The sequence below is a fragment of the Lepidochelys kempii genome, chromosome 8 (assembly GCF_965140265.1).
Source record: "Lepidochelys kempii isolate rLepKem1 chromosome 8, rLepKem1.hap2, whole genome shotgun sequence".
In the NCBI taxonomy this organism is placed as follows: Eukaryota; Metazoa; Chordata; order Testudines; family Cheloniidae; genus Lepidochelys; species Lepidochelys kempii.
In genome coordinates, this window is record NC_133263.1 from 56978240 (window position 1) to 57003500 (window position 25261).

Genomic DNA, 25261 nt, shown 5'->3' on the forward strand with positions numbered 1-25261 from the left:
AAGAGGGCTAAAAATTAAACAGCAAGATTAGGACAAGCCAGTCTAAAATAACGAGAATGACAAGATGATACAGGTCAAATTTCTTTAAAGACCTTCTGCAGAAATTATATCTTCTCAAAATCACAATAACATTAAGAAAATTCTACAAGTACATTCAGATATCATAGGAATGTACGAAGATATTTTTTAAAGTTATAAAATAACTATTACAAGACAATTCAACATGACATTTTAACAACATTTCCCACAGATGAATATTGAAAAAATTTCCTTCGTAACTGCCATTGTTTTGGGGGTGTTTTTACTCAGAAACCGTTTAACTAAACAGGAACAGAAAACAAAACCATTAAAAACTATGCAGCTCTTACAAGTAGCTTCTCACCTTCACCTGCTTCTTGCAAGAGTTTGTGCAGCTCCTCTACTGCTCGTGTCAGCTCATTGCTCTTTGCTTCTGAATCATCCGCAGCACTCTAAATACAAGTGTATTATTTCATCTTTTGTTATTGAACAGTTACAAATAAGGTAGCTCCTCAGAGGAATCAACAAGATGTTGGTATAAATATGTAACACACACCAAGGTATTACTCTAATTGGAAACAGTTGTCCCGGAGTGTAAGTCCCAACAATACTGTAATGAAGGGTCTTGAAATTCAGGTGCTAACTCCCCATTTTAGAGGAAAATGGTCAGTTGTTGACATAACCAAAGTTATTTAACATGTTTGCATGGCTGTATTTCAGCAGTATTTTTAGGGGGCCGGCTTTGTATAAAAAAATCAAATTTTCTGAAAATTCAAAAAATCAACTTTTTCTGAAGTATGAGGTTTCATTCTTAGATATAAATGTTTTTGGCAAGTTAGTATTTATACTATACTTTTCACTTGAATAGCTCCTTCTTTTGAGGATCTCAGTGTGATTTGCTGTACAAACAATAGAATTACTGCTTTGTAACACTGCTGTGAAAAGACATTATCCTCCATTTTAAAGGGAGAGCAAGTGAAGCAGAAAGAAATTAAGGCCCACACCTCTCTAAAACTTGCCTCTAATTTTGCGTGCCCAGATTTAGACTGCTAGGATCTAATTTTCAGAGATGATGAGAAACCACAATTCCGGTTGAAGTCTATAGACACTGTGGATGCTCAGCAACTCTGCAAATCCGGCCCTATATAAGAGGGACACTCAAAAACTGTGACATGAAAATTAGAGGCCAGTTAAATTTTTTGTAGATTTTTCTTGTAAACAAAATTTGTTTTCATAAAAACCTCATGCATAATGAACCTTGTTAAGCAAATATTTATTTTTTCATACTTAAAAATAGAAGCAAACTTCTATTTATATATTATTAAATATAAATATACATACACATACTTCAGAGAATCATAGGCCTGGAAGGGACCTTGAGAGGTCATCTAGTCCAGTTCTCCTGCACTCAGGGCAGGACTTATTATTTAGATAATTCCTGCCAGGTATTTGTCTAACCTGCTCTTAAAAATCTCCAATGATGGAGATTCTACAACCTCCCTAGACAATTTATTCCAGTGCTTAACCACCCTGATAGTTAGGAAGCTTTTCCTAATATCCAACCTAAATTACAGCAAGGGCAGTTTAAGCCCATTGCTTCTTGTCCTATCCTCAGGGGTTAAAGAGAATAATTTTTCTCCCTCCCCATTGTAACAACCTTTTATGAACTTGAAAACTTATGTCCCCTCTCAGTCATCTCTTCTCTACACTAAACAAACCACATCTTTCCTGAAATGTGGCACCCAGAACTGGACATAATACTCTAGTTGAGGCCTAATCAATGTGGAGTACAGTGGAAGAATTACTTCTCATGTCTTGAATACAACACTCCTGCTAATACATCCCAGAATTATGTTTGCTTTTTGGCAACAGTTGATGACCGCTTTCCCCCCATCCACAAGGCTTGTTACCCTGTCAAAGAAAGCTATTATGTTGGTTTGACACAATTTGTTCTTGACAAATCCATGCTGACTTTACTTATCACCTTATTATCCTCTAGGTGTTTGGAAATTAATTGTTTAATTATTTGCTCCATTATCATTCCAGGTACTGAAGTTTAACTGACTGGTCTGTAATTCCTCGGGGTTGACATTATTTCCCTTTTTATAGATTGACTCTATATTTGCCCCTTTCCAGTCCTCTGGAATCTCTCCCAACTTTCATGACTTTTTGAAGATAATCGCTAATGGGTCAGATACCTCCTCAGTCAGCTCCTTGACTAATTACATGTGTAGGATGGTAGTCCAGTAGATTACAAAAAGGTAAGATTTTAAATGCAGTGTGAAATATAACACCATCATTACCACCACCTACAAAGTTAGGGTCATTTCAGGCATTTGGCCACATCAGCTGCCCAACCCTGATGAGGTTCAACAAGGACAAGTGCAGAGTTCTGCACTTAGGACAGAAGAATCCAATGCACCGCTACAAACTAGGGACCGAATGGCTAGGCAGCAGTTCTGCAGAGAAGGACCTAGGGGTGACAGTGGACGAGAAGCTGGATATGTGTCAACAGTGTGCCCTTGTTGCCAAGAAGGCCAATGGCATTTTGGGGTGTATAAGTAGGGGCATGCCAGCAGATCGAGGGACGTGATCGTTCCCCTCTATTCGACATTGGTGAGGCCTCATCAGGAGTACTGTGTCCAGTTTTGGGCCCCACACTTCAAGAAGGATGTGGATAAATTGGAGAGAGTCCAGCGAAGGGCAACAAAAATGATTAGGGGACTGGAACACATGAGTTATGAGGAGAGGCTGAGGGAACTGGGATTGTTTAGTCTACAGAAGAGAAGAATGAGGGGGGATTTGATAGCTGCTTTCAACTACCTGAAAGGTGGATCCAAAGAGGATGGATCTAGACTATTCTCAGTGATAGCAGACGACAGGACAAGGAGTAATGGTCTCAAGTTGCAGTGGGGGAGGTTTAGGTTGGATATTAGGAAAAACTTTTTCACTAGGAGGGTGGTGAAACACTGGAATGCGTTACCTAGGGAGGTGGTGGAATTCCCTTCCTTAGAAGTTTTTAAGGTCAGGCTTGACAAAGCCCTGGCTGGGATGATTTAGTTGGGGATTGGTCCTGCTCTCGGCAGGGGGTTGGACTAGATGGCCTCCAGAGGTCCCTTCCAACTCTGTTATTCTATGATTCTATGAACCCAAGCTTATTCTTCCATATCCTTCTTTCAACATATCAGAGCAAATCTATGCATAGTGTCCTAATGCTGTCTATGAAGTTTTTGAGAGATCTGTTCCTTTTAGTGAAAATGCATGTGATAAAAATCACTATCCTATTGGCCAGAAGAAACTAAACAGGACTTCGGAGGATTATGGAAGAGAACCATCCTCCCATCTCACATTAACACTTTATATAGGCAGAAACATAGCTCTGGGAAAATAGCCTGACCTGTATCACACTCCAAACCCTGGACCTACTTCCATATAATTCTAATATGAATGTACCCAACATCCCCAAACTTACCTTGTACAAGTTAGATAACTTTATGTGGGCATTTAGTTCATTATGGAATCTTTCTTCCATACCAGCTTGCTGTTCTTTTGCCTGATGAATAAAAAAACATGAATTCATAGTACTGGTTCTGTTTCAACTGAATTGCAAGCCACTGAGGTGGCAAAGTTTGCAGACAATATTAAATTACTCAAGACAGTTAAGTCTAAAGCTGACGGCAAAGAGTTACAAAGGGATCTCACGAAACTGGGTGACGGGACAACAAAATGGCAAACAAAATTCAGTGTTGGTTAAGTGCAAAGTAATGCACATTTGCAAACAATCCCAATTGAATCCAAATGATGGATTCTAAATTAGTTATTGCTGCTCAAGAAAGATCTTAGAGTCATTGTGGCTAGTTCTCTGACAACGTCTTCTCAATGTGCAGCAACAGTCAAAAAAGCTAAAGGAACAGCAGGAACCATTAGGAAAGGAATAAAATAAAAGCAGAAAATATAAGGGCACTATATAAATTTACGGTATGCCTACAACTTGAATACTGTTCTGGCTGTCCCATTTCAAGAAAGGTATATTAGAACAGGAAGAGGTACAGAGAAGGGCAACAAAAACGATAAAGGGGATGGAACAACTTCCACATGAGGAGAGATTAAAAAGATGGACTGTGCATCTTAGAGAAGCAACAATGACTGGGGGGATATGATAGAAGTCTATAAAATCATGACTGGTGTGGAGAAAGTAAATAAGGACATAACACAGGAACCAAGGGTCACCCAATGAAATTAATAAGCAGCAAGTTTAAAAAAAACATGTAGGTATTCACACAATGCACAGTCAGCCTGTAGAACTTGTTGCCAGGGGATGTTGTGAAGGCCAAAAGTATAACTGGATTAAAAAAAAATTTAGATAAATTGATGGAAGATAGGTCCACCAATGGCTCTTGGCCAAGATGGTCAGCAGTGCAACCCCACATTCTGGGTTTCCCTTAACCTCTGACTGCCAGAAACAAGGACTGGACAACAGGGGATGGATCACTAAATAATTCCCCGGTTCTGTTCATTTTCTCTGAAGAACTGGCACTGGCCACTGTCGGAAGACAGGATACTGGGATAGATGGACCATTTGTCTGACTCAGCATGGCAGTTCTTATGTTCAAAGTGAGGTTTTTATAAGTTTAAGAATTATACTGTGGCTGTTAGAATACACAGAAGTTCAAAAACAAAAATGTTTCCTCAGATATACAGTAGTACAGACCAAATAATGTGGAAAAGGGCAAGCTACTGAATGAGATTTTTTTTCCCCCATCAGAAGTCTGACTTTTTTCTAGAACCAGCCAATTTTAATTTACTTTTGAGAAAACATGATTCCTCACATAAATGATACATACAAATGAAAAAGCAAAATTCAGGCTGTGGCACAAACCATTAAAAGAACACTTTTACATTTCTTTATCAATGTTTCAATCATATGTGCTATTGGCTTATTACAAAAGAATCAAGAGACCTAGTTTGTTCTACATTTCTTTTCCAGGTTTCAGAGTAGCAGCCGTGTTAGTCTGTATTCGCAAAAAGAAAAGGAGTACTAGTTTTACTCTTTGCACTTCTCTCAGCATGGAGAATGAAAATATGCCAGTCAATTTCATTTTTAGGCTTTCATACACTTCCAAAAGCTGCAACATTTGAGTGGCGAATATTAGTTCAAAAAAAAAAAAAAAATTATATGGAACTTTTATAAAAGTTGGAGGCTGGAAGCTGTTGGCCCAAAGTAAAAGCTTTCTTAAACTTCTATCCTCTTCCCACCCACCTTTGCTCAAAGAAAGAGAGTAGTAAGTTAAAACTAATACTCTCCTCCTAACGGAGTCCTTCCTGCTTTGCCTGGACACTGCAGCCTGCAATGTAAACTCCCTCCCCTCTATAGATTGGCAATCCCAACAATACCTTAGTACAGTGGGGCAGATTAGGGTAGTACTGTATTTAATTTTTCTAGTTAAAATACGGAAGCTATCTTAAATGCTGCCACACTAGATTACAGTTTAGAAAAGGTTTTCTTACCTCCTTCAATTTAGTCAAAAGATCTTCCACATGTTTCTGTAAATTTTCATTTGACAATTTTAAGCTGTTTACCTGCTCCTCCATTCTGGAAACCTGTGTGAACAACAGATATTAAACACCAGAGCGCTGCAGCTGGGAGCTGGCGGAGTGGAGCAGGCTGGGGCTGGGCTGCTCTGCTTCCGCCGCTGCCGGTGAGTGCGGAGGAGATCCCTTCCCCCAAGCAACACGGCTGGGGAAGTAAAGCGGGAGGCTCCCAGCCCCCCGCTATTCCACTGGGCCACTCTGGGACTGCGCCCCCTCCCCCCCGTACAGCTCCTGCCTCCCAGACCCTGGCAGGGGGGAGCCCCTGACTGCCCCTGAGACCCTCTGCCCCTTATCCAACCCCTCAGCCCCGGCCCCGCCCGGCACCCTTAACACGCTGCTCAGAGCAACGTGTCAGAGCTTGACTGTGTTGTACGCAAACCCGCGTTATATCAGGTCGCGTTATATAGGGGAGACGTGTATTTTAAATAACAAACAAACATTCTTTTTAGCAACAAATTGTATTTCTGTGTATTTTCCACTAGCACTGTTGTATTACACCTTGTACTTTCCGCTACTTCTAATTTATCATCACTAATCTTACAAAAATAATCTTCAATTGCTTTACCTTACTTTAGATGTCCATACCAATATATTCATTCCCTGCAAACTATAAGGGACCAAAGCACATAATGGAAAAAAAGCACAATTCCCTACCTTAAAACATAACATCACCCAAAACTTCGAGAATGTACATTACATTTCCCCTTTACACGGAAGTCAATCCATAGTGAAGAGTGTCAGTGCTTTAAAAATTCCTCACTCAAGTAGTCAAGGGGTATAGACTCCAGATAATTGTTACCGTATCTTGACTAAATTTTGTTTTCTTTTTCAAAATTACTTAGAAAAAATATTTTTATTATTATTTACTACTTTACCTCTTCTTTCTTGTTCTCCAGACTACATTTAAGCTCCAGGATTTCATTTCCCTTTTCCCTGGCAATAAGCAGGAGTTCATCTGTTTTGGCTTTCAACTCAGTGTGCAGCCAAGTGTTCTGATTCTGTAATAATTCCTTTTCTTGCTCCAACCTTTTCTCACGATACTAAAAATAAAATTGTGAAAGACAGCATGGTAAAACTAAATAAATTAGCACTTGTAACAAGACTACTTTCTGTGCAATACTTCTTCACAAATTACGTGTGAGTGTGTGTGTTAGCGGCTAGCTCAGGTTTGGGGCTAATGATGCACCCATGCATAGCCGTGCATCCATGAGTCTCACCAAGTTAGAATGGTCTTCTTTTTCCTGTCTTCAGGCTCCAGGAAACAATTCAGGCATGACATATGCCTACTCCTGGATCCTTGCTATCATTTTATGAATAAGAATAATGTCTCTGGCATTGGAATTCTAAGACTGTTAACCTGTCTCTTCAATAGGTAGCATAAACCTACCCCTTCTCTTCAGGTACAAGATAGAAAGCACATTAAAGGCAAAATATGTGTCCATCATCACGGAACAACTATTGTAACATATTATTCACCATTTAAGTTTCAATAGGGGTCAAAGGCCATAATTAGCCTTGGGACCCCATTGTGCTATGCTTGACACAAACAAAAAAAGATATGACCCAGCCTTTAAAAAACAGGAATTACAGACGTGGAAAAAGAAAATTAAAATACAGTGCTATAACAGAACCCCACTTCCGGAGACTTAAAAGCTTGACAAAGATGTCTAAGGAGAGACTAGGTTAAACACCACATATAAGCTCCAAAGTATCAAAAGGGTCAATGTGCCAATACCGTAGTCGTAACAAAATAGCAGTAGTTTGCTTACTTGTTTGACTATATGAAGGCTACTGTGCCTCGAACAGAAACATTCAGAGACAAAATGATACTGAGGAAGAGTGAGGAAGACACTCACGTTTCATAACTTCAGTAAGCCACATACAGATTCATGCCATTTGGCTGAATCCATGTGTAACAGGTCCCTGGAGACTAAACCAAGGACCTCTTGACCTAGAAACACAACTGCCTGTGGTAAAAGACAAAGCCCATTTACTTGCAAGTAGTAGCATATTCAAACCTCTGTAAGTGTTCCAACTACTAGAATGGAACAAAAAGCTGCATTGTGTTAGCTAGGGACGTTTTCCAGAAATATCTAGGAAACTCCATATGAATTCCCTATAACTCTCCTGGAAGGGAACTGATACAGATGCCAATGTAGCGCTGCACAAGCGTAAGTTAACATAACCTTGAACTACTAAAGAGAAGCAACATGAAATGCAGACAAATAGTATTTTGACATGGCTCTCTTGGGAGTCTATTTAACTGACTGTTCCAGTTTCAAATGAAATAAAAAAACTGGATGTATGTTATGAGGACTCTAGTCTGGTCCAAATAAAAGATAAGGGACCTTCTAAGATTAAGATCATAAGGTTATCAATGGGATGAGTAAGGAATATATATTAGCAAGATAAATGACTGCGGTCATTTGACTAAGGTCAAACTTCCTAGCACCGCCTTTGGAAGTTAATTTAGAATTCTGTAGGACTATTGTTTCCGTAAGAAAATGAATACAGCTTGGATCAGTCACTAGAGCATTATCACTACAACCAGGAATGAAGTCTAGAAAGTTGATTTCGTGGATATTGGCAGCTCTAGAGTAAGACCAGTCTGCATGAATTATAGAAAATTCAACAGTTTAAGCCTATTGGAAGGTTACAAATGACATTTTCCTGCTATGACAAAGAGTTTGCCTGTGTCCTTTGAAAGAAGACCCATTTTTATACCACATGTGGTTATCTTATTATTGATTTAATTAATGTCTTTACAATGTAAGTAACTGGAACTCTCACTACTGACAAGAATAATCCATGAAAAACACTACTTACCTTCACCGAGACATCCGATGTTTGAAGCTCATCCAGCTTTAACTGTAGCTCCACTTTTGCTGTGTTTGCTTCCGTAAGTTTCTCATTTAGACGTTTAACATCCTCTAGGAAAATCAGAGACAATGTAAGATGTCAAACATTCAAAACAGTATCAGTTATTACTGTAAATAAATCAGATTTAGTACCTTAGAAATGAAGGCTACCAGTTTATGAGAAGACCGTTAGCAATTGTCAATATGTGCCTCCGTACAACTAAATATCACCTAGCATGCTGCTGGGCTTTTCCTGACTTGCACTTACATTTTCCCCACCACTTTCCTTTACCAATCTGACTCCTGTTCCTTACTGATCTATTAATAGGAGTTACCCATACAAATTTGGATAATGAACCATTATTGAGTTTAGGTTTAAGTCTGAATCCCAAAGCAGGTGTAAACTCAGTTATGGTTTTAGCATATTTACTGGTCATACCATTTAAGTGTTCAATTTCTTGAGAGCGTCTCTCACTCGTTCGAACCAAATCCCTCTTTTCACCTTCCAATTCTTCTTTTGCTCTAGTGAGCTGAATCTTCAATTAAAAAAAAAAATACCAGTTTTATGTTAAGAGTCATGGTCATTCTTTAAACTTACTATCATACAGGGAAAATGCTGTAGTAAGCAGAGGTTATCATCCTAACCATTTTTAATGTGTGTGTGAAAGCAATCCTACTATATAGTACACAGGAAGGTGTTTAACTGCTCAAGCAAGTTTTCAGTTACTGAAACAAACTGGAATCTTGTGTCCGTCTTTGATTTCCACTACTGTGCTGGGCATCTATTCAGTTCTGACACAGAGGGAAGAACCAACATCACTTTTTGCAACACCCTGAAGTTTTCTTGGCGGTTTCATCCCATAGCCCTGATTAGTTTATGAAATGTAATCTCAATCTGAGATGGTACAGGATAACACCTTCTTTACCTTTAAACATAAATTGAGAGTATTCCAAAAGGGTACACGTCCAAGAAAAAAGAACAGAAAAGAACAGAAATATCAGCCACTCTAGGAGAATTGTTTATTGAACAGTGATGTTTTCTTACTCCTTCTTTTGCTACTAAACTGCTATAGAGATTTCCTCACAGATGCAAGACAGACGGCTTTCCTCTGGACTCCAGCAAGCATAGAGACAGCTCTTCTTTGTTAGAAAAGCAGAAGAAATGGCTCAGAGTCCTAATGGATTTCCAAACTCACAAATAAAACTTGTTCTGAATGTGCCTAAGGATAAATCCTAGAACCAGAACTGTGGTATCAGCAAAAGGTACTCTAGTCACAACATTAGTTCTCTGAATTGGTTTTAGTTGGTGAACAAATTAGGCCACATGCTATTAACCACAGACTAATCAAAGGGCCAGTGGGGAAAAAAGAAATTGCAAAGAAAGCCATAAATAGCATGGGCTGGTCTACACAAGACAGTTGTACTGATTGAACCCAGAATATTAATTTGAAACCAATTTTATTAAACTGGTGTAACCCCCTGTGCAGAAACTTTTATTTCGTTAAAGTAAGACTTCTGAGGCTTAATTTAATTTGGTTGGGAACACATTTAAGATATGCTAAAATAAGTCACTCTTCAATCAGAAATAAGAACATCCACACTGGAGCTTGCACTGGGACTTGAAGAGCACAACTTTCCTGACTAGACAAGGCATTATTTGCACCAAGCTATCCATCTGAAGAATGGATCAGATCTAGCTTTTGATTGTCAAGACTCTAAACAAAACATGCACCCTAATTCTAAAGCCTTTCAACTATCTATTGCTATATTTGCATACTCAGTGATTCCTATACCTGGACAGCTGCATTGCGATCATGAGCCGCTTCAAGTTCTTTGTTTTTCTCATTCAATGATTTCAACTGCTCATCTGTGGGGAGAGAGGAACAAGGAAGGAAAATTAAGGAAACTTTTTGGTATTAACAGAACATGTGCATTAGTTATATCCAGTTGGTAAAATTCATGTTCCTGCTTTAGAATAATGTAAAACTGAGAAGAGAAAAATTTTCCCAAAATTAAAAATCCAATATACAAGCCACTGACCAAATTGGTACTCGTGATTAAAAACAAAAGTAGTTTTATCCCTACTCATCTGCTTTCTGGAAACAATACTCAGAGGAAGGAGTATCAGAGAAGCCACTAACATATCAGTGTCTCAGGGCTGATCCTGCAACCTGACCCTTATGGGGATGCATGTGCATTGCACACATCAGTTTGTAGAATCTAACCCTTAGCTCCTTAAGTAGATGGTAATTAAGATGTTTACTCCAGTAAAACAGACTAGAAGCCTGTCGAAAGCAGGGACTTGAACCAAAAATATCAACGAACTTCTATGAAATGAAAGAAGCTTGGTTGACAGATTTTTCTTTCTTATTTAGATTTTTAAGCATTTCAAAATAAGTTCAAAAGATTTAATTATTGTAAGCAGGAAAAAAAATTCCAATCTGCTAATCAATGTGTAGTTATACTTACTAAGTTTGTTTAGCTCCTGACGGAGAGTCTGACATTCCTGTGTCTCGTTTACAAGTCTCTCCTGACTTTGAGCCAGACGCTTTTCCACTTCAAAATACTGTTGTTCTGCAGAAAAACACATTATGTTAACACTACTTCATAATCAGCTTTTATTAGAGAATCATATCTAGCAGAAAATGCAACTAGAAACAATGCGCTTTCAGTAGACCCTGAAGAAAAAACATTTTTTTTAAGCCAAGTGCTATTGTGCTATTTACTGTTAAGCACTGTTTAAATAATTTTGTTACTATGGTCAGATGTGTTTTATATTTCTCCAAGTGCATTGCCCTAAAGCAGTGGTCTCCAACCTTTTTACACACAAGATCACTTTTTGAATTTAAAATCAATGCAGGATCTACCCCGACCCCACCCGAGGCCCCGCCCCACTCACTCCATTCCCCCCCACTCCGTTACTTGTTCCACCCCACCCTCACTCACTTTCACCGGGCTGGGGCAGGGGTGCGGAAGGGGGTGCAAGCTCTGGGCTGGGGCAGAGGGGTTCGGAGTGTGGGAGGAAGCTCTGGCCCGAGCCTGGGGCAAGGGGTTGGGATGCAGGAGTGAGGGGTGCAAGCTCTGGGAGGGAGTTTGGTTGCAGGGGTAACATGGTCACACTGCACCTAATCTCATAGAATCCACTGGACATTTCATGAGTTTTACTTTTTATTAGCGTCATTTGTGGTTTTGTGACAATCCCTGAAAGATTTTTGATCTATAATCAGTGTAACATTCTCAACTGTGGGGTGTGCACTGGCTGAGCCTGTGGCAGGGAGCTGGGGTTCGGGAGTGAGGGGGGTGCAAGCTCTGGGAGAGAGTTTGGATACAGGAGGAGGCTCCAGGCTGGGGCAAAATTTTGGGATGCAGGAGGGGGTGAGGGCTGCAAGCTCTGGGAGGGAGTTTGGTACAGGAGGGGGCTCCAGGCTGGGGCAGAGTGCAGGAGAGGAGTGCAGGATCTGGGAGGGAGTTTGGGGTACAGGAGGGGGCTCCAGGCTGGGATGCAGAAGGGGGTGCGAGGTGCAGGCTCCGGCTGGGAGGCACTTATCACAAGCAGCTCTCCGTAGATGGTGCACTGGGGCTCACCACTCTACTCCTGGAAACAGCTGGCTGCTGGCACGTCTCTGCAGCCCAGGGGGCGAGAAGCAGGTCTCCATGCACTGCCCACACCCACAAGTGCTGCCCCTGCTTCCCGGCCAATGGGAGCTGCGGGGACGGTGCTGGGGGTAGTGTGTGGAGCCGCCTTCCCGCCCAGGGCTGCAGAGACGTACCAGCAGCCAGACGCTTCCGAGAGCAGCATGGGGCCAGGGGAGGCAGGCAGCCTGCCTGAGCCCCGCTGCACCTCTGGACTTTTAGCGGCCTGGAGATTGCGATCGACTGACTGAGGCTCCAGGATCGACCAGTTTATCATGATCGACGGGTTGGTGACCACTGCCCTAAAGTCTGATCTACTCCAGTTTTTGGACTGATTTCAGTGTATTTGTTTAGCAACATATGGCTAAATTAGTGCAATTCCCTAGTGTGGTCAGTTATACTGGTACAAAAGTGCTTATGCCAGGATAGCTTATTTCTAAACCAATACAATTAAACCAGTATAAAACTGGGTGTAAATTTGCTCTTACAGTCTTAACTTGGAAAACTGTTAACCACAATGATTTCTGATAAAGAACCTTTTTTGTATGGGTACATCACTATGGACTTTGAAAATATCACAACCAGAAGTAACACTGATATGTAAAGGTTATTGCTTTATAGCTGAAATAAAAGTCACACCAGATTTTCTCTAGTGTTCCAGAAAGCTTTGTAAATATCTGAGATAATATTTCTGGTGATGCTACTATTTTCTTGGAATAACAGCAAGAAAGATTAGCAGACTTTTAGATAAGTGCTGTTTTCTTAATATGTACTGTAAAACTTCCTCAGTCTAATCTACATCAGTTTCAAATAATGATGTTCCACCAGCATGTATATGAAAATCTTGAAGTTTACAGATAACCACTAGCCTATTTAAACTGATAAATTCCACTATAAACACTTGGAAGATTAGAAGTTTTAATTGAGTAAGATTGTTTATGAAAATGTTAATAAATAATACTTCTACAATCTTCCAATAAAGCATCACAAAACATTTTCAACCAGTAATGAATTAAGTTCAAAAATATCACCATAGGGCAGGAATATTATCCCTATTATAATATTGCAAAACTAAGGTATAGAAAAGTTAAGGGCAAGTTTACAAAAGGAAATCTTTGGCCTAGCTGAGAAATGAACTCCTGACTATACCCTTTGTTTTACCTATGCTCAATTATTAAACAATGCTCTTGCCCCCCACTCCAATCCCCTAATACTTAGCTCTTATTAGACAGCACTTTTCATTGTCTGATTTCTAATTGCTCTACAAAGATAGGTATCATTAATGTCATTTTACAAACAAGGAAACTGAGTCACAAGGAAGGGAAGTATCTTGCTCAAAGTTACCCAGTCACAGAGCCAGATATTAAATCCAGGTCTCCTGGGTCCCAGTCCTCTGTTCTAGCCACAATGCTGCCTTCCTGAGTGGGCCCAGGGCAATAAGATTATATCATCAATAATGTAATTGTCTCTAAAATATTAAGAGTATAATGCCAGATGGGACCACCAGATAGCCCAAAACCCTGGATTAGTATTACAGCCCTCAGGAAACAAAAGTGTTGTATGGATCATCGCCAATCCATCCTTTAAAAGCCTTGCTTCAAGCAATGGCAGATTATCTGGAAAGGTTCAAGCCTCAAACATTGAGTTTATTGGAAGTGTTGCTAGACTGGGCCCACTCAGAGGATGTCTAGACTGCAAAAAACAACTACAAAAACAGCAGTGAGTCTCAGAGCCTGGGTCTACAGACTCAGGCTTGTACTACAGCATTAAAAATAGCCAGGCAGACGTTCCCACTAGAGCTCAGGCTCTGAAACCCACTCCCTCTCCAGGGCTCAGACTCCAAGTGGGAATATCTGCATGGCTATTTTTAGTGCCATAGGCCTGTAGACCCACTGTAGCAGGTGCGTTTTTGCAGTGTAAACCAAACAAACCTCTGATGCTCTTCCTCAAGCATCTGGCTAACTTGGAGAGCAGGTAAAGAATCTCCAGTAGAATGTACATCCCCCTTGACTTTAGATTATTTTTAAGAGTTTTAATGTAAAGTAATAACTTGTAACTTCACATTAAGAACAGGCTCCTAGTGTGGTTTACAAACACTGCGACACAGAGCTCAAGTGGAAAACAAGGGTGTAAAAATTAAAGGAATCCGCCTCACAGAACAAATGCATTATATTCAGACACTGCCATTATATAGATGTAAAAGACATGGGGGATATTTTAAAAGCCTATGTCAGCAACATGAGACCTCCACGCAACATTGCCTCTGGCACTATCCCTTTGCTTCTTGGCTCGGACTCGGTTATGACGATTAGCCAGTGTCCATTGTAGCCCACCTCCCGCCAAACACGCACAACTCGAGACTCGGCCCCTCCCGTACTTCAGTGATGGTGAACCTCGGTGCAGGACAGCATCATGCGCCCAGCGCCGCGCGGGCGGTGGGGGGGCGGGGGGGGCGCCTGCCCTCGCCCCGGCCCGTGACACCTATGAGGGCCTCAGCCCACCCGCCTGGCAGCAGACTCAGGTCCGGATCCTGCAGCAGGAGCAGCCCAGCGGGCTGTGGACAGCACCGTACAAATATCACCCCTCACTCCCATGCCCTCCCCAGCCCCCGCCACTGCCCCTTCCCGCCGCCTCATGCCCAGCTCCCCCCCACCACTCACCGCTGTCCACCTTGAAGCGCTCGTGCCTGGCTCGGAGCCCATCGATCTCGCTCTGCTGATCGGCCAGGAAGCGCTCCAGCTTCCCCTGCACCGGCTTGGGCAGCTTGGCCAGCTCGGCCCGCTCCAGAACCTGCTGCAGCACCGCCGCCATCTTGGGAGCGAGCCTCTCCAACCCCTCTCTGCCGCCTTCCGGCCCGCGGGGAAGGGAAACAGCGCAGCGCCCTCACCTCCCCGGCTCGCACAGAGCATGCGCATTAGCCGCCCGCCAGTGGGCGCCATGGGAAACGTAGTGTTCACTCTCCACCGGAAACCGAACTCCTGTGCGAAAAGCTTCCGGAAGTAGCGTCCTGCCCGCCATGTTGAGTGAGGCACTGCGCCCCAACCTGTCTGATTAGGCCGAGTGAACTCACAAAGAGGGGTCTTGGTTGGTTAGCAGTAAAGAGTTCGTCGTCTCGCAGCGACTGGATCAGCAAAGAAGAGGTGCTGCTACATCCGCCACACAGAACATGGCGGACCCTGATGGGCAGAAACATCCGGCGCCTATCCGCCCGCGATTAGGTTTGTCTCCTGTTGGGCCCAGTGATTCGGCTACGTCATCAACCTACGCTTTGATAGTTCGCTCTGTGAGACGGGAGCAGAGGCGCAGCCTGGTGATGTAGACACGTGGGACACATCCGTGCTGGGCGCTGTGAGAGAAGCTGGTGCCCCTGCCCAGTAAGCAGGGGAGGCTGCCGTGGGTAGAGGGTGTAGGGGGCTGGCCTCGCCGAGGGAAGGGGGCAAGGTGCCCGGCCCCTGGAGACAGGAATCTGACCTGGCTCGGGGAGAGGCAAATGTCTCTGAAGGACGGTGGGTGTCTGACCTAGCTGAGGGAGGGGGAGGCCGAATTGCGGGGCGGGGATGACGGGACTAAACGGGAAATGTCTTCCCTCTGGGGCACTAGCTGGCGGCTCTCGCAGTGGTTGAGTCAAGAGAGGTGGATCCCGTTGTAACCCCCTATCTGCTTGCACCTTGCACTCAAAGCCCTTGGGGGCTGGAGCGTCGTCCCTCAGCTCTGTAGTATAGATCTGGACTTCTTAGTTAGTCCCTTTGGAAAGAGCAAGTCAGGTTGAGGTACGTGAGCATGGTGGGAGGGGGAAAGAGAGAGCTAAAGAATCCCCTGAGTTCTCCCCATATGTCCAGGTCCTACATTTCGCATTCAGGAATTTTTATTTATTTATTTATTTTTTAAGCTGCAAGTGGAAGGTGTAAAACGGGCCTGTTTGACAGACTTCACAGTGACTTAAAAAACAAGTCCTGTCTGAAGAAGGGAAATGAAAGAATGTTTGCAAAATGTAAATATTGTAGAATGTAACTGAGCAGGACTGTTCTTTCATTTTTCTAGGCAGCAGGTATTTGATCATTTTGATCATAGCTTAGTGGTCTGACTATGTGAGAATTGTGAATGTGTGAGTGAACAATTGGAAGTGAACTTCTCCTAAAGCATTAAGAGTTGAAGGTTGTTTCATAGATAACTTATAAATTATTTTTCCCTAGATTTTAAATTAAGATATTTGATGTGCCAATTTCACAGTTATGTTACCATATTTACAACACCTCTTTTTCATACAAGTCTGTTAAGAATAAAAAAATACACTTTCTGTGCCATAGAGAGACTTTTAGAACAGTGAAGCTATTACAGGTATAAAGCTCACTTGTGACTTTGTTAATGGTCACTGTCATACTAACACTTTCAGGGTGTTTTTCTGACCTTTTTATTTCTACACACTTACCATGCTGTGCCTTATGTTCTCGGGTTAAGTACCTGTAGAGGTAGAATAATATATTTTCTTTTTATAGATGGAAATTAGACTAAACTTGCAGTAATGGGCAGAAGCTATTTTGTGGAAGAAGCTGTTGGACAGTATCTTTCAGACTTCAGCACCAAGCCAAAGGCTTGTGTCACTGGCCTGTTGATAGGGCAGGTAAGTGTTTAAATCTATATGAAAGTGAATAGGCTTCTGTCAGGTGAATGTGTAACTCAAATTAACACTATGTTCAGATAGGGTTTGTAATCTGTAGTCAAAGGTAACACTTCTTTATGTAGATGCTAGGGTGAAGAACCTGTGTTAGTGACTTGAGCAGTTTTGCACCCTACATCAGTATCAAGCTACAGACTTGATCCTGCTCCCATTGACTTTAATGGTGTAGGATCAAACCCGTAACCTTAATGTTCAACTTGTATAAGACAGGAAGGGGATATTTTGACAAAGGACATCAGGGCAAAACCATATGCTTATAAAAGCTTTCATGGTACCCGCTGAACACTTGGAGACTTTGTTTTTTAAATCTTGTCTGAAAGATACAGTAAATGGCATGGAACTACATTTATGCACCTCCAAAAGAATTAAGGGCTTAGATAACACTGCTGCATTTCAAACTTGTGTTCCCAAGTAGTCTGGAATATAGTTAAGAGTTGCATGCATGTATTGAAGTGAGAATATATCTTCAGGTATTAAACCATGTAGTAGAAATGAGACTGTGAAGGTGATAGTAACAACGTTTTGACTCTTGATCTCCCATTTCTGTTCTGTATTTTCATTCATGTTTTGCTATCAGTGTGAAACCCAGTTATAATAGAATGACAGACAGCAAATGTTACCAGCCATTCAACTGTCACTGAAAATGTGTCCTGTCATTAATATTTGGAGGGATCTAGAACACACTGGAGTTCTTTGACAATGACTTTTAAAGCAACTGTTTTTAAAAGTGTCTGCTTATGTAAACAGATCTTTTTAGTGTCACTTTTTATATATTTGTGAATAATTAACGTAACAATATATGTTACCATTTTAATTTCTCCCACATTTGTCATGCCCAAAACTAATAATCTGTTGTTTTTTCATTGTTACCTTGTCCTTCTCCTATTTGTTCTGTTTTTTTCTCTGCCTGTTGCCTCATCATATGTTTCAAATGTACACTCTTTGGGTTGGGACTGCCCTTTTTAAAAACAAATAAATAAAATGTATGTATCGTCTCTAGCACAATGGGGTGTTGGTCTCTGACTGGATCCTCTAGCTCAGTGGTTTTCAAACTTTTTTTCTGGTGACCCAGTTGAAGAAAATTGTTGATGCCCACGATCCAACAGAGCCAGGATGAGGGGGGAGAGGCTCAGGGCTGGGGCAGAGGGTTGGGGTTGGGCGTGAGGGCTGTGGAATGGGGCCAGGAATGAGGGGTTCAGGGTGTGGGAGAGGGCTCTGGGCTGGTGCAGGGGGTTGGGGTGCAGGAGGGGATCAGGGCTGGGGGTGCAGGCTCTGGGGTGGGGCTGAGGATGAAGGGTTTGAGGTTCAGGAGCGTGCTCAGGGCTGGGGCAGGGGATTTGGGCACGGGAGGGAGTCATGGCTCTGGGCTGAGAGGCAGGCTCTGGGGTGGGGCTTGGGATGAGGGGGTTAGGGTGTAGGAGGGGGCTCCAGGTTTGTGGGGCGGCTGGGGCAGAGGCTTGGGGTGTGGGCGGGGGTCAGGGCTTTAGGCTGGGGCCAGGGATGAAGGTTTGGAGTGCAGGAAGGAGCTCTGGGTTTGGGAGGGGTCAGGGCTGGAGCAGGGGGTTGGGGTGCGGGCTTACCTCTGGCGGCTCCTGGTCAGCAGTGCAGCAGGGGTGCTAAGGTAGGCTTCCTGCCTTTCCTGGCACTGCAGACTGTGTTGCACCGCAGATGCGGCCAGCAGCAGGTCCAGCTCCTAGGTTGAGGCACTGTGCTCGGGGCGGGGGCAGCGCGTAGAGCCCCATGGCCTCCCCGCCAAGGAGCTGGACCTGTTACTGGCTGCTTCCGGGGCATAGTGCAGTGTCAGAACAGTCTTAACCGGGCAACACTGCCTATGGGACTTTTAATGGCCCGGTTGGCGGTGCTGAGCAGAGCCACTGCAACCCAATGACTTACAGTCCACAACCCAGTACTGGATCGTGACCCGCAGTTTGAAAACAACTGCTCTAGCTGCCATTGCAATACAATTAATAGTTGCTTCTGTAGATTATTTCTTCTTTCTGGATCTCGGGTTAGTGGTCTTGTTCATTTTCTTCATGGAACAAATTAGAATCCTCTTGAAAAAAAATTGCAGCCCTCTAAGTTGTGTTCTTGGCCAGCTTCTGGTTGTTCTGATGTCCTGATGCTTTACATTCTTTACACTAGTGCTTTTAAGGACACAGCATGTCTGCTCATCTTTAGGAAAAGTGTTCCAATCTGCATCCATTTCTGTTCCACTTGAAGTTCGTATACTGCAGAGGATTCAGCAATAAAGTTGATAACCATCGAAGATATTATACATACATATTATACATAAATCTTCATTACAGACTTATGTGAAGGATAGACAGCATCAAATTTGCGGGTCTTTGTGTACTTTGCTGGTAGAGGCAGCAACTGCCATTGTTAAATTTGAATAATCCGGTATAATCTAAGCCTCTGTTCTCACTTCGATCTCTCTGAAATGTACAATGCTTGATTTCTGGCCAAAGATGACCTTATTTTGTCTTTTGAAGTGGTGGGAAAATTGTATCGTAGTTTTAGAATATGTCTATATCGGTATCATGGGCTTTGATTGCAACTCTTATGGACGTATCCGAGCTTTAATCTAGTTAGTTCAGGTACCAAAGCAAAGAAACTGTGACAGCACAGGATTTAGCGCAGGCTAGCCACTCTAGTAATTACCCATGCTGCTATGGCTTCTCTGCTCCGGTACCTGAGCTAGCTAGATTAAACCTCAGGTATGTCCATACAAGTAGCAGTCACACCCCATGATTGCAGTATAGACGTACCCATAGAGCACAAGGAGAGTATCTGGGTGAGCAAGGGTATTTGCTCCCATTATACTTTTTGCAGGTGGGGGGGAGAACTGTGTTTTGAACAGCCTTGCACGTAAATCGGTGAGGTGTTGAAAGATGAGGAAACTAGAGTTATGAGACTTTTAAAATGATGCACTGAGCATAATAATCTCTTTAATTACATGATATGTTGCTTCTCAAATAATAGAACTTATTTCTACAACTTTTTACTATCACCAGTTACTTTTGAGATTATTAAAAACGGAGAGTTTTTAAAAGAAAATCACTTACCGCTACTTACATTGTTGACTTTTTTTATTTCTCTAGGTTTGGGAAATGAAAATAGACTATTCATTTTCATTAACAATCTAGTAAACTTCACTTACAGGTTGTCCTGCACCAGCACAGTACTGCAGTGTTTGGGTTGCAAGCACTGCAAGGGAGTGTTTTTGTCTGGGGGAGGGGAACCCAAAAAACCAAAGCCAAACCTCTATTAGACTTACGTTTTCTAAATAATGTTGTTTAGAGCTAAATTTTACCTCTTTGAGCTCATTTAAGAGTTAAAGACAAGGGAGAGAAAATATTTCCATGTGCGATTTTAAAAAAAAAAAACGAACCCCAAAACCTGGAGCATTATAGAGATGAACTACACAGCAGCTCAAAATGTGCTATATATTACACTGTGATTTTCTTTTAAAATCGATACCAACCTGATAGTCTTTTGTGTTTTGTTTTGTTTTTTTTCCCCCCTAAAGTGTTCACCACAAAGAGATTATGTGATTCTGGCTATTCGAACACCTCCAAGAGAAGAGCAAAATGAAAGCAACAAAAATTATCGTCCAGAATTGGCTGACATTGATGAAGAATGGGTAACAGCACATGCTAGTCAGGTAAAACACTTTCAGAAGATGTATACTTATTGTAAGAAATAAGTTTTTGAAATTCTTCTGAACTTCAAATCCTAATTTTTATGCATAAGAGTCTTCTCATGAGTCCTTTGATGGCACTGATTTTGTTAATTGATCAAAACCTTACACGACTACAACCAATATTAAAAAGTAGTCTTTTCCAAAAATGCAGGTGGCTCTATAGTTTTTAAGCACAAAACTTGCATGAAATATATGATGATAAAATGGAAGAATAGAGTATTTTTAAATTAAGGGATTGTGAAGTTGAGAAATAGCCTTGCTAATTTTAGTCTTGCAGTTTATTCTACATCTGTGTTCCAATACCTTTAAAAAAAAATAGTAAACCAAGTGATATAGTTTATAGAACTTTATAATCATAATAGTAATTAATAATTTGCTTTTCTGTTTATTTTGTAAGTTGTCTAGAATGCTCCCTGGAGGACTGCTAGTTCTTGGTGTATTTATTGTTGCAGCTCCAGAACTGGCAAAAGACATCCAAAATGCTTTGCGCAAGGTAAGTGGGTAGATAATGTCCACAGGAAGGAGCTGGATTTTTTTTTTTTTTAATTTATGCAGCAGAGTAATTTTCTATCACTGACGTCTTAGCTATATTTATTAACTGGATTATCTGAAACGGAAACCAAAAATATACCAGATAAATGGTTTGCAGTAAAAGATTGCTTGAATTTTTCAACATGGGCAAAACTATATATATTTCAACAACATTATTCTTGAAAACATCTGTAACCATTTTGACTAAAATTTTTCAAAAAAAAATTCAGCCTGAGGCAGACACCAGGCATATAAAATTTCAGTCCCAGTGATTAAAGCTTGACAAAGCTTTAAGCAACTGAAAAGAAGCTCTTAAAATGGGTGGTGTGGGGCAGCTTTTATATGGGGCAGTGCTACCAGTCCCACTTATAGTAACCTATATATCAGTAAAAAGAAAAGGAGTACTTGTGGCACTTTAGAGACTAACCAATTTATTTGAGCATGAGCTTTCGTGAGCTACAGCTCACTTCGTCGGATGCATACCGTGGAAACTGCAGCAGACTTTATATACACACAGAGATCATAAAACAATACCTCCTCCCACCCCACTGTCCTGCTGGTAATAGCTTATCTAAAGTGATCATCACTATATATCTAAAGTGATCATCACTTTAATCCAGTGGAAGCATTATGATTGTTACTCAATATTGGGACAGATACTTGTGTAGATAACTTACCTAAGATGTGGCAAAAGACAAAATAAGAGTAATTCTTTCATCTCTGTTATTATTATATAACTTTATTTGATGTATTTTCTTTTTCATACCAACTGTCTTCCAAATTGTCTCACAGAGTTAAATGGTTTGAAGTGGGAACTGGAAATGTGGAGGCAAATGAGACTTTAAGTTTTCAGATGTGGTCTGAAGAGAGAGTTGATGAGATGGAGAGATATGAGAAAGCTGTTACAAATATCAGAAGCTGCAGGGAATTATGTCAGATTGTATTGAGGAACTGAGAAGAGGAAGGTGAAGAAAGAAACCAGGTCTATGAGCGGGGCATGAACAAGTCTATGAAGGGTTTTTTTAAAAGTGCAAAATGAACTTAAGTCAGTAGATTTGTTTTTGTTCTTGTTTTGAAGATTTGTGTGATAGTGGTTGTGCTGCTTTGTACTGTAGCATGTCCAGAAAGATGCTGTTCAATGTAAAGTCTACATATTAGATATTTTCATTAACATCCTCTCCAGCACTTGAGTCTTTCATATGTGATGTTTCAGACATTTAACAGCGGCACCAGCCTAACTTAAAACCACGTATTTTTAGTTCCTGTACTGTCTGAAAATGGGATGATCTGAGATGAGCCAACCTTCAGACTGTCAGATTTTATGTTAGATTATAATTAAAAGCCATAAGGTCCTTGGAAAATGGATGCTGGCATCAGAGTGGCAGTGACCGTTCCCAAGGGTTTGCACAAATCTTTCCATCAGTTTCAGTTTGTATATTTGCAGCATGTGCATTTGCAAATATTCCCGTTTTGGTTCTATTACAAAGTGTTATACAGCTGAGAAACTGACTTGTAGCAAAACTGACGTGCTGTTTTGTTTTAAAACTGAAATACAGCGCTGTTTTCAGCAACAATAACTGCTTGCATTAATTTTTGTTTGTGCTATGAAGAAAAATCCCATAACATACTTTTCCTTCTTCTTCAGCTAGTTTTTTCAGTAGAAAAGTCTGTAGTTAAAAAGAGGCTCTGGAGCTTTACTGAGGAGGAGGTCTCTGACAGAATGGCTCTTCATGTTTGTTCTGCTACAAAGAAGTATCCTTCTATAGCAAAAATATAATGTCTTTTGATACAGTGTATTGAAATATAATATAGTGCAGGATCTATATAATCTGTCTGGTCTAACTGTATACTTATTGCCACCCAAAAATCTTTATTGCCTTTGTGTCAAGGGTTGCTAGGATGGATATTCCAACAACTCATATCATAAAAAGCAAGGCATCTACTCTGCACTCAATTTATCGGTTCCCCTGCTCAAGCTCAGTTACTGTCCTTCCACTGTTCACAGACCACATTCTCCACCTTCACTCTGCTCAACCACATGCAGCCATAACTTTGAGCATGTTTACTGGTTATATGGTCATGCATTTTGATTGATTGTAGGGTTGGTGTGTCCTTGGTAAATTACATTATATTAATTTTTGTATGATGCATGTAAGTAGGTGAGGTATGGTGTCTGATTGCAGATAGTAAATGTAGAATGTTTTTCTGTTAGAGATCACCCTTTCATATAAAACTCATTTGGTAGTAGTTTTCATGTAGAAGTTACACTAGTGCACACAGATTTCCATTCTGTATTATATTTCTTGTCGGAGTTGAAGGCTATACACTTGTTCAGAATGAGGATAAAGATATAGGGGTTTCTACTGGTGGAAGGAAGTTGAGGGAAAAAGAGGGTGATCAGCAGGGAGGGGCCTGGATGGGGAAGCACAAGGGAGTAGAGATCTATTTTAATGAACCACTTATGGCTCATCAGAAAGGAGAGCCTCTTCCCAGCAGCATCTTCAGGTTTTCCCTTGCACTCTCTGTGCATATTGCTACTTCTCACAATGCCCCGCTACTTCACTCCCACGTTTAATTTGTAAAAGTGATGTTCTTGTTTTAAATATCAAAGGCACCCAAAATAACATCTGATGTCTTTCTCTGTGGCACTGTAACTTGCAATTGTAATAATAAAAAATAGTTTAAAGGTTGATTATGATGGGGAAGTAACAGGCATGGTGGGAAGAATGTTGTAAGTCAGTGAAATAGCTGTGCAGGTGAGGATCATGGAGAACTGGGGCTCAGCAGTTTGATGGGGGAGAAGTATTGCTCTGGAGGAGGCCAGGAGAGAGAGAGAGCACAATTCTAGAGAAGTATGGGAGACATCAGGGTTTGCAAGTGTAAAATACATATCACCATTGATTGATTAGCTATCCATATGAATAGCTAATCAGTGTTGATACATATTTGAAAGGCAGGCACATCATTTCTGTAATACGTGTAGTTTACAGGTGAAACTTTTTTTTTTATTCCCATCAGTGTGAGAACATTCTCTACAATATTAAAAACTTGGCTCTGGAAAATAAGAAGATAGTGAACATAAATGATAAATTATAAGTTAATTTAAAATATTTGTTTTTATTTTGTTCCTTAGTTTTTATTCCTTTTAAGCATGTTTCACTGAATTTTTTCCTTAATTAATAAAGGATACTTTGTCGAACCTATGATATGCAAGATCCAAAGGTAAGATTGACTACTGTATGTAAGATTTATAAAGTTCAGAAGAAATAGATTTTATTTCACATTTGTAATATTGTATTAAGCCATTATATTTACTACATTTTAAAAATAAAACCCTGTCTTTTCCTCCCAGAGTTCACCTAAGCCAGCAGACTGGAAGTACCAAAGTGGCCTGTCTGCCTTCTGGCTATCCTTGGAGTGCACAATTAATGTTAATATCCACATCCCACTTTCTGCTACATCAGTCAGCTATGAACTAGAGAAAAATACTAGGGTAACTAAATAATAACAATACACTATTGCTTACTCCTTTAATATTGTACATACAATTGTACTGCTTAGAAATGAATAATGTGTTATGAAAATATGGAGTAGGTAGGGGAATAGAATTAATGATTTGTTACTGGCAGTTAAATCTATAAGGTAATAAGTTCCTTATACACAACTCACTTGCTGCATTAAGCATAAAAAAGCATAAGGAGAGAAATCTTTCAAGATTTTTATTTTCCTGTATTTATTCTATTTAAATTATTAAGAAACATTTTTAGGAGTGTGTAAAGAAGATAACATCTTTTCCTTTTTCTCTTCATTTGATGCAGGGTCTGGTTTTGATAGGATTTGAAAATGGGGTGCTCTCATTGCCCATTCACTATTAATAAGCCCCACCCCATCTTATGGAAAAACAAAATCCACATGTCATGTCTTCCATATAGGTGGTTATGCAAATTAGCTTTATATTTAGGCCAATAAAAATTAAAATTAATATTTCTATTTAGGAAATGTAGATTAAGAGGTGTATTGTGAGTAGTATGTTGTCTATCAGTATAATGCAGATGGATGAGAGGTCTGAAATTTGGTTAGGATTTAATGTCTTTCTTTGGTTAATGATTTAAACGTGCATTACAGTAGTTTTGGAGTGTTGGTGGGTTTTGTGGCAATATTCAACCAAAAGTGTAGTTTATTTTTAGAGGTTTCAGAGTAGCAGTCTATATTCGCAAAAAGAAAAGGAGTACTTGTGGCACCTTAGAG

General features: G+C 40.9%; 2 protein-coding genes across 12 annotated transcripts in view; one reads left to right on the forward strand and one right to left on the reverse strand.

Moving 5' to 3' along the window:
* TPR (translocated promoter region, nuclear basket protein) overlaps positions 1-14965 on the reverse strand; it is a 73278-nt gene extending 58313 nt beyond the window's left edge. For 5 of the 6 annotated variants that reach the window (XM_073356693.1, XM_073356692.1, XM_073356691.1 and 2 more), the window contains exons 1-9: positions 14762-14964; positions 10938-11042; positions 10262-10335; positions 8908-9004; positions 8437-8540; positions 6486-6650; positions 5527-5619; positions 3491-3571; positions 383-470 (exon numbers count right to left, since the gene is read on the reverse strand). In XM_073356693.1, coding sequence (XP_073212794.1) covers positions 383-470; positions 3491-3571; positions 5527-5619; positions 6486-6650; positions 8437-8540; positions 8908-9004; positions 10262-10335; positions 10938-11042; positions 14762-14912 — 958 coding nt within the window. In that variant the 5' untranslated portion in view covers positions 14913-14964. Of the gene's footprint in view, positions 1-382; positions 471-3490; positions 3572-5526; positions 5620-6485; positions 6651-8436; positions 8541-8907; positions 9005-10261; positions 10336-10937; positions 11043-14761 lie in introns of all 6 variants that reach the window. The other variant, XM_073356694.1, reaches the window with a different exon arrangement.
* A 144-nt stretch (positions 14966-15109) lies between these two features.
* Positions 15110-25261, forward strand: part of ODR4 (odr-4 GPCR localization factor homolog) — a 36635-nt gene continuing 26483 nt past the window's right edge. For 4 of the 6 annotated variants that reach the window (XR_012160332.1, XM_073356698.1, XM_073356702.1 and 1 more), the window contains exons 1-7: positions 15326-15475; positions 16598-16722; positions 20309-20443; positions 20880-20975; positions 22659-22765; positions 24199-24235; positions 24366-24506. Coding sequence is in view for 5 of the 6 variants with exons in the window: in XM_073356698.1 (XP_073212799.1) it covers positions 16624-16722; positions 20309-20443; positions 20880-20975; positions 22659-22765; positions 24199-24235; positions 24366-24506 (615 nt within the window). In the remaining variant the exon portion in view is untranslated. The other 2 variants (XM_073356701.1, XM_073356700.1) reach the window with 2 other exon arrangements.